The 12,091-nt window shown below is 48.4% G+C and overlaps 2 protein-coding genes across 12 annotated transcripts in view; one reads left to right on the forward strand and one right to left on the reverse strand.

Annotated features, from left to right (window-relative positions):
- Positions 1–241: 241 nt before the first annotated feature.
- ndnl2 (necdin-like 2) lies at positions 242–3,641 on the forward strand. 2 transcript variants are annotated; one of them, XM_056423236.1, is made up of 11 exons: positions 242–350; positions 448–537; positions 720–839; positions 927–990; positions 1,070–1,149; positions 1,209–1,303; positions 1,378–1,457; positions 2,090–2,132; positions 2,227–2,289; positions 3,203–3,317; positions 3,413–3,641. In XM_056423236.1, exons 2-11 carry the CDS (start codon positions 487–489, stop codon positions 3,506–3,508), a joined length of 807 nt encoding a protein of 268 aa, XP_056279211.1. In that variant the 5' UTR covers positions 242–350; positions 448–486; the 3' UTR covers positions 3,509–3,641. The 2 variants fall into 2 exon arrangements, with proteins under 2 accessions (XP_056279211.1, XP_056279212.1); XM_056423237.1 differs by having other exon boundaries at positions 249–350; positions 445–537.
- Positions 3,642–12,091, reverse strand: part of si:dkey-96f10.1 (6-phosphofructo-2-kinase/fructose-2,6-bisphosphatase) — an 11,137-nt gene continuing 2,687 nt past the window's right edge. Inside the window, exons 6-14 of one of the 10 annotated variants that reach the window (XM_056423229.1) lie at positions 11,772–11,828; positions 11,247–11,368; positions 8,071–8,278; positions 7,852–7,998; positions 6,560–6,664; positions 6,316–6,445; positions 6,073–6,135; positions 5,932–5,996; positions 3,642–5,223 (exon numbers count right to left, since the gene is read on the reverse strand). In XM_056423229.1, the coding sequence (XP_056279204.1) occupies positions 5,164–5,223; positions 5,932–5,996; positions 6,073–6,135; positions 6,316–6,445; positions 6,560–6,664; positions 7,852–7,998; positions 8,071–8,278; positions 11,247–11,368; positions 11,772–11,828 (957 nt within the window). In that variant the 3' untranslated portion in view covers positions 3,642–5,163. The other 9 variants (XM_056423228.1, XM_056423230.1, XR_008832862.1 and 6 more) reach the window with 9 other exon arrangements.

The raw sequence follows: 12,091 nt of genomic DNA on the forward strand, positions 1-12,091 counted from the left end.
TCAGAGGCACATGTTTACTTCTACTACATTATGTCAGTGTGTCATCCTCTTCTTGTAAAACCACGTATCTCCAGATGTGTTAATGTTGACTGTATGAAGATAAACAAAATATATGAACACTTCACGGACCGTTTATCAGTTTACTTCCTTGAGACTGTATTTTATAAAAGGTTTCAACAAAGAAAAGGAAAACTCATTTCCGGCGCGCATATTTTACGTCATCAACACGCGCCGACGAGCGCAGACGCGGGACGAGGAGCGACTAAAAGAGATGCTTCACAAAGTGAATGAATAGTCTGACACCAGAGAGTTAAACGTGTCCCTAGTTTCTGTTTTAATTGTTTTACAAAGTGAGTGAATACTCTGACGCGAGAGAGTTCAACGTTACTCTGGTTTTAAGTAAATAGTCTCACGAGAGTTGAACGTTACTCTTTGTTTTGCTAGCAGCAGCTAGCTGTTAGCTGCCAGGTCCGCGTCACTTCCGCCATGTCGCAGAGGAAGCGGCTGTCCAACACGCCGAACCCCTCGCAGGGCAAGGTGAGTGCACGAGGCGCGCACACGCTGCATGTGTACACGAAGACCACGTGCACACGCCTCGAGCTGTCTGTTGGAGCGCGGGTTATTTCTTTTGCCAACGGGAGTCGCGTTGCTAGGCAACGGCTCTAGCCTCAGCAGCCGAGTGGACGTCGTGATGACGTCATGTCGCATGTGTCGCGTAGAGGCCGTCCAGCTCCTCGGCGGCTCGGGAGGACAACGACGACACGGCCTTCACCCAGCCGAGCAGCACGCAGGTGCAGAGGGGGATGGAGAAGCTCACACCTGCACAGGTGGACCAGAAGGTCAGACACGTGCACACACACACACACACACACACTATTTCAGATCCGTAAACACACACTCGTCTCACGGCTGTGTCCGCGTTGCAGACGGCCGAGGTGGTGCAGTACTTCTTGGTGAAGGACCAGAAGAAGATCCCAGTGCGCCGGGCAGGTAGGCCTCACGCGGAGGGGCGTGGCCTGTAGGAGCGCCTTGCCAGTCACGGGTCAATGAGAGCCGTGTGTGTTTTCAGAGCTGGTGAAACACGTGGTGAAGGAGTACAGAAACATCTACCCTGAGATCATGAAGAGAGCAGCACGCACCTTTGACCAGGTGAGTGGAGGCTGGAGTCACACTTCAAGAGCAACAACAACAACAACAACCTCTTTCAGGTCTTTGGCCTTAAGATGATTGAGATCGACGCCAAAAACCACATGTACATCCTCATCAACAAGCTGGAGCCGGGAGAGGGACCCCCCACCCTCAGGTGGGTGACCCCCCCACAATATATAATATTCAAGAACAGTCACGAGATGATAAACATGTCGTTTGTGTGTGCAGGAGCCCGACCAACCCCAAGATGGGGCTGCTGTTCGTCATCCTGAGTGTGGTGTTTATGAAAGGGGGCGTGGTCAGAGAGAGTGAGTGACAGCAGGAAATACACGTGTGCTTGTAGTCTGTGATGAAGACGTGTGCTTGTAGTCTGTGATGAAGACGTCTGCTTGTAGTCTGTGATGAAGACGTGTGCTTGTAGTCTGTGATGAAGACGTGTGCTTGTAGTCTGTGATGAAGACGTGTGCTTGTAGTCTGTGATGAAGACGTCTGCTTGTAGTCTGTGATGAAGACGTGTGCTTGTAGTCTGTGATGAAGACGTCTGCTTGTAGTCTGTGATGGAGACGTCTGCTTGTAGTCTGTGATGAAGACGTCTGCTTGTAGTCTGTGATGAAGACGTCTGCTTGTAGTCTGTGATGAAGACGTCTGCTTGTAGTCTGTGATGAAGACGTGTGCTTGTAGTCTGATGAAGACGTCTGCTTGTAGTCTGATGAAGACGCTTGTAGTCTGATGAAGACGTCTGCTTGTAGTCTGTGATGGAGACGTCTGCTTGTAGTCTGTGATGGAGACGTCTGCTTGTAGTCTGATGAAGACGTCTGCTTGTAGTCTGTGATGAAGACGTGTGCTTGTAGTCTGATGAAGACGTCTGCTTGTAGTCTGTGATGAAGACGTCTGCTTGTAGTCTGTGATGAAGACGTCTGTTTGTACTTTTGTGCTGCAGACCTGATCTGGAGCACGCTGAAGAAACTCCGCGTTGACCCTGGGTGAGTGTGTGTCTCTGTGTGTGTGTCTCTGTGTGTGTGTGTGTGTGTGTGTGTGTGTGTCTGTGTTTGTGTCTCATGTGTTCTTCGTCTCCAGGGAGAAACACGAGGAGTTCGGTGACGTGAAGCGACTCGTCACAGACGAGTTTGTGCGTCAAAGGTGAGACGAGCTGCTACTGATCAGCCGTGTACTCTGTGTACTTTGTGTACTCTGTGTACTTGTACTTTGTGTACTTGTAGATACTGTAGTTTGAGTACACAGATCTTCAGTTGAACTTTCCTGACGCACTAGGGACCCGATGAGGACTCTCTGTGACCACAGGAACAGGTCTGAGTTTAGGCCCTGCATCGGGGGCGGGGCTTGCAGTACCGACGTCACCGATTGGTCGAACACGTCAACTCGTGTAGCGCTTTTTAGTATCGATTCAGGGACCAGAGCGAGTGAAGGGAGAAGGTTACGCATTATGTTCTGAAGCAGAAATAACCATGAAACACTGGGATGATTGACAGGAGGCGGGACATGAGACAGGAAACACTGATGATTGACAGGAGGCGGGACATGAGACAGGAAACACTGATGATTGACAGGAGGCGGGACATGAGAGATGGGAAACACTGGAAGAACTTTGAGTTCAGATCTAACTCACCCACAAGGATCCAGATGAGTCGTTGTAAACCCAGTTCCCTCCGGTAGCTTGTTCATAAACTACCAGACCCGTGAGCAGAAGGTTGGCGGTTCAAACCCCGCTGTGGGTGACTGTGTTACAGTGTGTTACAGTGTGTACTGGTGTGATCAGAGCCAGAGTCTCTCAGCCCATAGACTCTGGTTTATACCACACCACAGAGCAACAGGAGGTTGGACCCAGACCACCACAGCGGGCTGGACCCAGACCACCACAGCGCAGTGGGCTGGACCAGAACCATCCAACAATTACCTCATTTTTAAATGCAGTTTCTACATTGGAGAACGATGTTTACGAGTCTCAAGAGGAAAGAACCAGAGATATAAATATATATATATAGTGTGTGTGTATATAAATATGTGTATATATACATATATCTAAACATTGTAGGTACCTGGAGTACGGGAGGATCCCTCACACTGAACCCGTGGAACACGAGTTCCGTTGGGGTCAACGAGCCGATGTGGAAGTGTCGAAAAGCAAAATCCTGGAGTTCATGGGTCAAGTGAGTATGTTGTACTTCATGAATACTTCATGTATACTTCGTCTATTAGAAAAGCAGAGTACTTGTACTCCACAATAAGAGTACCTGTGTCTCAGCTTTATGACCAGGACCCTCAGACCTGGACCCAGCAGCACCGGGAGGCCCACTCCGGGTCCAGCTCCTCGCAGACCGCCAGCAGCAGCCAGAGGTGATCCAGATGTTTAGCCATGCCCCTCCTCCTAGTTCACTTGTTCATAGTGAACAGAGGACATCCCATAATACAGATTGTACATACTTGTACGTTCATACTTTTTCTTTATTAAAAACATTCAGAACCACACACAATTGTTCAGGTGTCCTTTTTTTATTTCATTGCTCTGTTAAACACAAACAACGTTCAGAAGGTTTTATTGACCTGGACCCGGATCCCCCAGAGACCCCCTGACCCCTCAGGGGCCTGGGCATGAACAGCTCTACATGGATATATAGAGAATATAAAATGTTTCCTCTTTGAATAAACTGAGTTCATGTTTCTACGTTCCATCTTTAATCCTCAATGATTATGACGTCTCACGTTGCTATGAATTGTGGGTAATCACGTCGTCCATGTTCCAGTGGTTCAGACATTTTGTAGCACTTTATGAACACTTTCCGTAAGTCTTGCCCGAGTGGATTACCCACAATTCATAGCAACGTGACGTTAATATGGCCTGACATGAAGGGTCACGACCTCTACCACGGGGGTCAGGGTCTCAGGGGGACCCTCCAGACCATGAGGAGTCGCCCCCTTATGGTCTGGAGAGAGAATGCAGCTTTAACACATGAAGCATAGACTTCTATCAGAGGAGTCGCCCCCTGGTGGTCGGGAGAGAGAATGCAGCTTTAACACATGACGCATAGACTTCTATCAGAGGAGTCGCCCCCTGGTGGTCAGGAGAGAGAATGCAGCTTTAACACATGAAGCAAAGACTTCTATCAGAAGTCGCCCCCTGGCCGATATCTCCAACTGACATTAAAACCGTCTAGATTGACGAATAGAGCTGCAGGTAAGAGGACAAACGATTAATTTAAGGAAAAGTTTGGAAAACGCGTTCGCTTCCTTCACCGAGACAAGACGAGAAGATCGAAACCCAATCCAACGAGTTCCAAAAGCTTCCCTAAGAACTCTTTCAATATCGCTTGTTGAATCCTGATGGAAACTACGAGTCGTAAGTGAATGTCAGCTTCTGACGGCGCGACGAGAGGAGTTAGCCCGCGGTGCGCAACAACATGGCCGCCCTGAGCCCCAACTCCTGAGATGTGGTCTGTAGTGACCTCGAAATGTGGTCTAGTGGCCTTGTGGTCTGTAGTGGGCTTGAGATGTGGTCTGTAGTGGCCTTGAGATGTAGTCTAGTGGCCTTGAGATGTAATCTAGTGGCCTTGTGGTCTGCAGTGGCCTTGAAATGTGGTCTGTAGTGGCCTTGAGATGTAGTCTAGTGGCCTTGAGATGTGGGCTTGAGATGTAGTCTAGTGGCCTTGAGATGTAGTCTAGTGGCCTTGTGGTCTGCAGTGGCCTCGAGATGTGGTCTGTAGTGGCCTTGAGATGTGGGCTTGAGATGTAGTCTAGTGGGCTTGAGATGTGGTCTAGTGGCCTTGTGGTCTGTAGTGGCCTTGAGATGTAGTCTAGTGGCCTTGTGGTCTGTAGTGGCCTTGAGATATGGTCTGTAGTGGGCTTGAGATGTGGTATAGTGGGCTTGTGGTCTGTAGTGGTCTCTAGATGTGGTCTGTAGTGGTCTCTAGATGTAGTCTGTAGTGGTCTCTAGATGTGGTCTGTAGTGGTCTCTAGATGTGGTCTGTAGTGGTCTCTAGATGTGGTCTGTAGTGGTCTCTAGATGTGGTCCGGGACTGTCTCCAAAGCCTCTGACGGGTCTCGGTCCACTTCCACGTTCTGAAGAAGAGACCAACGACTTCAAAGTTCATCAACTAACTCACAGAACATTGGACAATAGACGAGATAACACACACACACACACACACACACACACACACACACACATTAACTTCCTGTACCTCTGGCTTGTCTCTATGCGGGGCTCTCAAGAAAGAAATTTTCGGATATCAATCAGTCGCGCGCAATTCCAGGATGCTTTATTTTCATTGGTTGCTGGATTAAATCTTACCCAGATACAATAGATACAGGTTTTTTCTGATTGGCTATTGTGGAGCCCATTTCTTCTTTTTGATTGGCTGATAAGTGGCTCCTCACAGCAGAACTCCAGGGGAGCGCTTGATTCCTCCACGGTGAGGGCAGCGCGGCTCATGTTGGCGCGCTGCGGCACATTAAAACATTAAATAGCTGAGAGTTTTTTTCAGCGTGAGAAATACGATGTGTGGCAGGAGTGCGTGACTTAAGACCGAAATGCGTGAGTCTCACGCTCAATGCGTGACACTTGAGAGCCCTGCTATATGTGTGTATATGAACTACTTCCTGTACCTCTGGCTTGTCTCTCTGTGTATATATGAACTACTTCCTGTACCTCTGGCTTGTCTCTGTGTGTATAACTCCTGTACTTGGCTTGTCTTGTCTCTGTGTGTACATGAACTACTTCCTGTACCTCTGGCTTGTCTCTGTGTGTACATTAACTACTTCCTGTACCTCTGGCTTGTCTCTGTGCGTGTTGACAGCTTCTATCTTCAGGAAGACGGACTCCACTTCACATCCTGGGAGCGAAAGCAAACGAGCCTGAGAAGACGTAGCGATCGTCGTGGGTGGAGCAGCTGAGGGTGGAGGACCTACCGTAGGCCACCGGGGTCAGCTTCAGGACCGTGTGCAGAGGACACATCAGGTAGGGCAGCTCATCTGAGGGGGAGGAGCCACGGCATCACATAAAGACATATGGCGAGCAACGGTAGCTAGTGCGTTAGCTCGTGACGTTAGCTAGTACCGCTGTGATGGAGCAAATGAATCATTTTCACATGAATATGAGACGGACATCGGAGTCGTGAGCTCACGAGGAGAGCGTCTGTGTGTCGCGCTCACGAGCCGTGTTGTCCAGGAAGTAGGCGAGCAGACACCTCATCACGGCCTGGTGGCAGATCACCAGAACGTTCTCCTGCCGCTCCAGCTCCATGATCACCGGCTCCAGGCGCTGGACCAGGTCCTCGTAGGACTGGTTCAGAGAGGAGGAGGAGGAGGAGGAGGAGGAGGAGGAGGAGGGGTGTCTTCAAATAATACATTGATCCGAACATATTGATGACGGTTCCTGTAGGTAGGGGGCGCTCACCTCTCCTTTCGGGTAGCGGTAGCGATACTTGTCCTGATCCCTCAGCGCAAACTCCTCTGGGTAATTCTTCTGGATGGCCTCGTACGTCATGTCCTCACAAACCCCCTGAGACAAGACAGTGAAACACACTCCCCTCCTTACTCACACACACACTCACACTCACACACACACACACACACACACACACACACTCACATGCACACACACAAACACACACACTCACACACACACACTCACACACACACACACACACACACTCACATGCACACACACACACACACACACACACACACACACACTCACACGCACACACACACACACACACACACACACACACACACTCACACACACACATCACACACACACACACACACACACACACACACACACACACACTCACACACACACACATACACACACACACACACACACACACACACACACTCACACACACACACACACACACTCATACACACACACACACACACACTCATACACAAACACACACACACTCACACACTCACACACACACACACTCACACACACTCACACACACACACACACACACACACACTCACACACACTCACACACACACACTCACACTCACACACACACACACACACACACTCACACACACACACTCACACACACACTCACACACACACTCACACACACACTCACACACACACTCACACGCACACACACACTCACTCACACACACTCACTCACACACACACACACACTCACACACACACACTCACACACACACACACACTCACACACACACACTCACACACACACACACACACACACACACACACTCACACACACACTCACACACACACACTCACACACACACTCACTCACACACTCAAACACACACACTCAAACACACACACTCACACACACACACACACACACACACACACACACACACACTCACTCACACACACTCTCACACACTCTCACATGCACACACACAAATACACTCACACACACACACTCACACTCACTCACACTCTCACATGCACACACACAAACACACTCACTCACACACTCACTCACACACTCACTCACACACACTCACTCACACACACACTCACTCACACACTCACTCACACACACACTCACGCACTCACACACACTATCACACTCACACACACACTCTCAGACACACACTCACACACTCTCACACACCCACACACACACACACCCTCACACACACACTCACACACACTCTCACACACACACACACACACACCCACACACACACACCCTCACACACACTCACGGCGTGGATCTCGTTGAGGGCCTTCCATTGCTCGTAGTGGAGCCCCAGAGCCTCGGCGGTCTGGATGCTCCTCTTCATGTGGCTGGTCCAGACCTTCAGGTCGATGATGGTCTGCCCCGTCATGTACTGCCCCAGAGCCCTGGCGAACTGACACACACACACACAGTGAGAAACAGGATGCAGATGTATAGAAACAGGAAGTCCGCAAACGGCCCTGACCTTTGCCCCGCGGGGCGACAGTCCCGAGTCTCCCCCGATGCGACCCGCCAGGTTGAGCTCGCTCTCGCCGTGGCGGCACAGGTAGATGGACCTGGGCGTGACGTGGATGTTCATCAGGTAGTACACGATCCGGCTCTGGATGTGGTCCTGGACCCGGTTCACCAGGTACCTGCTGCCCACGTTGAAGATCTTGATGTAGGACAAGTTCCTGCGTGGAGACGAAGGATTTTAATGATCAGTCATCAGTCATTCAGATTCATGGACCATTTCCATAGGACTGAGTATCTCACAATAATGACAAAGTATCTCACAATAATGACAAAGTGTCTCATAATAATGACAAAGTATCTCATAATAATGACAAAGTATCTCACAATAATGACAAAGTGTCTCATAATAATGACAAAGTGTCTCATAATAATGACAAAGTATCTCACAATAATGACAAAGTATCTCATAATAATGACAAAGTATCTCACAATAATGACAAAGTATCTCATAATAATGACAAAGTATCTCACAATAATGACAAAGTGTCTCACAATAATGACAAAGTGTCTCATAATAATGACAAAGTATCTCATAATAATGACAAAGTATCTCATAATAATGACGAAGTATCTTATATCCTTTGTTTTCTCCTCACCCGTCCTTTGTTTACTCCTCACCCGTCCTTTGTTTACTCCTCACCTGTCCTTTGTTTACTCCTCACCTGTCCTTTGTTTTCTCCTCACCTGTCCTTTGTTTTCTCCTCACCTGTCCTTTGTTTACTTCTCACCCGTCCTTTGTTTTCTCCTCACCCGTCCTTTGTTTTCTCCTCACCCGTCCTTTGTTTTCTCCTCACCCGTCCTTTGTTTACTCCTCACCCATCCTTTGTTTACTCCTCACCTGTCCTTTGTTTACTCCTCACCCATCCTTTGTTTACTCCTCACCTGTCCTTTGTTTTCTCCTCACCCTTCCTTTGTTTTCTCCTCACCTGTCCTTTGTTTTCTCCTCACCCGTCCTTTGTTTACTCCTCACCCGTCCTTTGTTTACTCCTCACCTGTCCTTTGTTTTCTCCTCACCTGTCCTTTGTTTACTCCTCACCCGTCCTTTGTTTTCTCCTCACCCGTCCTTTGTTTACTCCTCACCCGTCCTTTGTTTACTCCTCACCTGTCCTTTGTTTTCTCCTCACCTGTCCTTTGTTTACTCCTCACCCGTCCTTTGTTTTCTCCTCACTTGTCCTTTGTTTTCTCCTCACCCGTCCTTTGTTTTCTCCTCACTTGTTCTTTGTTTTCTCCTCACCCGTCCTTTGTTTTCTCCTCACTTGTCCTTTGTTTACTCCTCACCTGTCCTTTGTTTACTCCTCACTTGTCCTTTGTTTTCTCCTCACCCGTCCTTTGTTTTCTCCTCACCCGTCCTTTGTTTACTCCTCACTTGTCCTTTGTTTTCTCCTCACCCGTCCTTTGTTTACTCCTCACCCGTCCTTTGTTTTCTCCTCACTTGTCCTTTGTTTTCTCCTCACCTGTCCTTTGTTTACTCCTCACCCGTCCTTTGTTTACTCCTCACCCGTCCTTTGTTTTCTCCTCACCCGTCCTTTGTTTACTCCTCACCCGTCCTTTGTTTACTCCTCACCTGTCCTTTGTTTTCTCCTCACCTGTCCTTTGTTTTCTCCTCACCCGTCCTTTGTTTACTCCTCACCCGTCCTTTGTTTACTCCTCACCTGTCCTTTGTTTTCTCCTCACCTGTCCTTTGTTTTCTCCTCACTTGTCCTTTGTTTTCTCCTCACCCGTCCTTTGTTTTCTCCTCACCCGTCCTTTGTTTACTCCTCACCCGTCCTTTGTTTTCTCCTCACCTGTCCTTTGTTTACTCCTCACCCGTCCTTTGTTTTCTCCTCACTTGTCCTTTGTTTACTCCTCACCCGTCCTTTGTTTTCTCCTCACCCGTCCTTTGTTTACTCCTCACCCGTCCTTTGTTTACTCCTCACCTGTCCTTTGTTTTCTCCTCACCTGTCCTTTGTTTACTCCTCACCCGTCCTTTGTTTTCTCCTCACTTGTCCTTTGTTTTCTCCTCACCCGTCCTTTGTTTTCTCCTCACTTGTCCTTTGTTTTCTCCTCACCCGTCCTTTGTTTTCTCCTCACTTGTCCTTTGTTTACTCCTCACCTGTCCTTTGTTTACTCCTCACTTGTCCTTTGTTTTCTCCTCACTTGTCCTTTGTTTTCTCCTCACCCGTCCTTTGTTTTCTCCTCACTTGTCCTTTGTTTTCTCCTCACCCGTCCTTTGTTTACTCCTCACCTGTCCTTTGTTTACTCCTCACCCGTCCTTTGTTTTCTCCTCACCCGTCCTTTGTTTACTCCTCACTTGTCCTTTGTTTTCTCCTCACCCGTCCTTTGTTTACTCCTCACCCGTCCTTTGTTTTCTCCTCACTTGTCCTTTGTTTTCTCCTCACCTGTCCTTTGTTTACTCCTCACCCGTCCTTTGTTTACTCCTCACCCGTCCTTTGTTTTCTCCTCACCCGTCCTTTGTTTACTCCTCACCCGTCCTTTGTTTACTCCTCACCTGTCCTTTGTTTTCTCCTCACCTGTCCTTTGTTTTCTCCTCACCCGTCCTTTGTTTACTCCTCACCCGTCCTTTGTTTACTCCTCACCTGTCCTTTGTTTTCTCCTCACCTGTCCTTTGTTTTCTCCTCACTTGTCCTTTGTTTTCTCCTCACCCGTCCTTTGTTTTCTCCTCACCCGTCCTTTGTTTACTCCTCACCCGTCCTTTGTTTTCTCCTCACCTGTCCTTTGTTTACTCCTCACCCGTCCTTTGTTTTCTCCTCACTTGTCCTTTGTTTTCTCCTCACCCGTCCTTTGTTTTCTCCTCACCCGTCCTTTGTTTTCTCCTCACCTGTCCTTTGTTTTCTCCTCACCTGTCCTTTGTTTTCTCCTCACTTGTCCTTTGTTTTCTCCTCACCCGTCCTTTGTTTACTCCTCACCCGTCCTTTGTTTTCTCCTCACCCGTCCTTTGTTTTCTCCTCACCCGTCCTTTGTTTTCTCCTCACCTGTCCTTTGTTTTCTCCTCACTTGTCCTTTGTTTTCTCCTCACCTGTCCTTTGTTTTCTCCTCACTTGTCCTTTGTTTTCTCCTCACCCGTCCTTTGTTTACTCCTCACCTGTCCTTTGTTTTCTCCTCACCCGTCCTTTGTTTTCTCCTCACCTGTCCTTGTCGTCGTCCAGCGGGACGTACGTCAACTTGTAACACTCGATCCTCTTCAGGAAGTCGGCCACGGCCTCCTCTTTGTCACAGTCGGCGTAGTCTGGACTGCTCAGCTTCACTTGCTACAGTGAGAGAGGGAGAGAGAGAGAGGGAGAGAGAGAGAGAGAGGGAGAGAGAGAGATTTGATCTTTAGAAAACCTTTATTTTACAACTTAGCATAACAGAACAAAAACTCAGTATCTTCATTTACTCAATGAGAACGTTATTATTTCTCTCCAGACATGAAACATAAACGTCATGGTAACGACATTCCTGAATGAAAGCCTCCATGTTGCTCCAAAAAGATTTAAAAAGTTCATCCAGACTCGGCCAGGACTTGAAGGCAGGAAGTGCTGCTGAGAACAACGGGATGTTGTTTTGGTGGTTGAGTTTTAATCAGAAAGAATTAAAACACACACACACACACACTAAAACACACATATACACACACACACTGACACACACACACACTCTGACCCAACTTACTTTAATATTGGCGGCGATGATTTCTGGATCGTCACATATAGACTCGACAAAGAAAACCTGGAGGAGTCGCAGAAGAAGTTGTTGTTGTGATGTTGTTGTGATGTTGTTGTTGTGATGTTGTTGTTGTGATTGTGGCAGCGGGGGTGTGGCTCAGGGAACAGTGTCGGACCAGGTCTAATCGGCCTCAGCTGGGGCTGATTAATAATCAGTGTGTGTGTGTGTGTGGTGTGTGTGTCTGTGGTGTGTGTGTGTGTCTGTGGTTTGTGTGTCTGTGGTGTGTGTGGTGTGTGTGTGTGTGTGTCTGTGGTGTGTGTGTGGAT

This window comes from Pseudoliparis swirei, chromosome 9, assembly GCF_029220125.1.
Source record: "Pseudoliparis swirei isolate HS2019 ecotype Mariana Trench chromosome 9, NWPU_hadal_v1, whole genome shotgun sequence".
Lineage (NCBI taxonomy): Eukaryota > Metazoa > Chordata > Actinopteri > Perciformes > Liparidae > Pseudoliparis > Pseudoliparis swirei.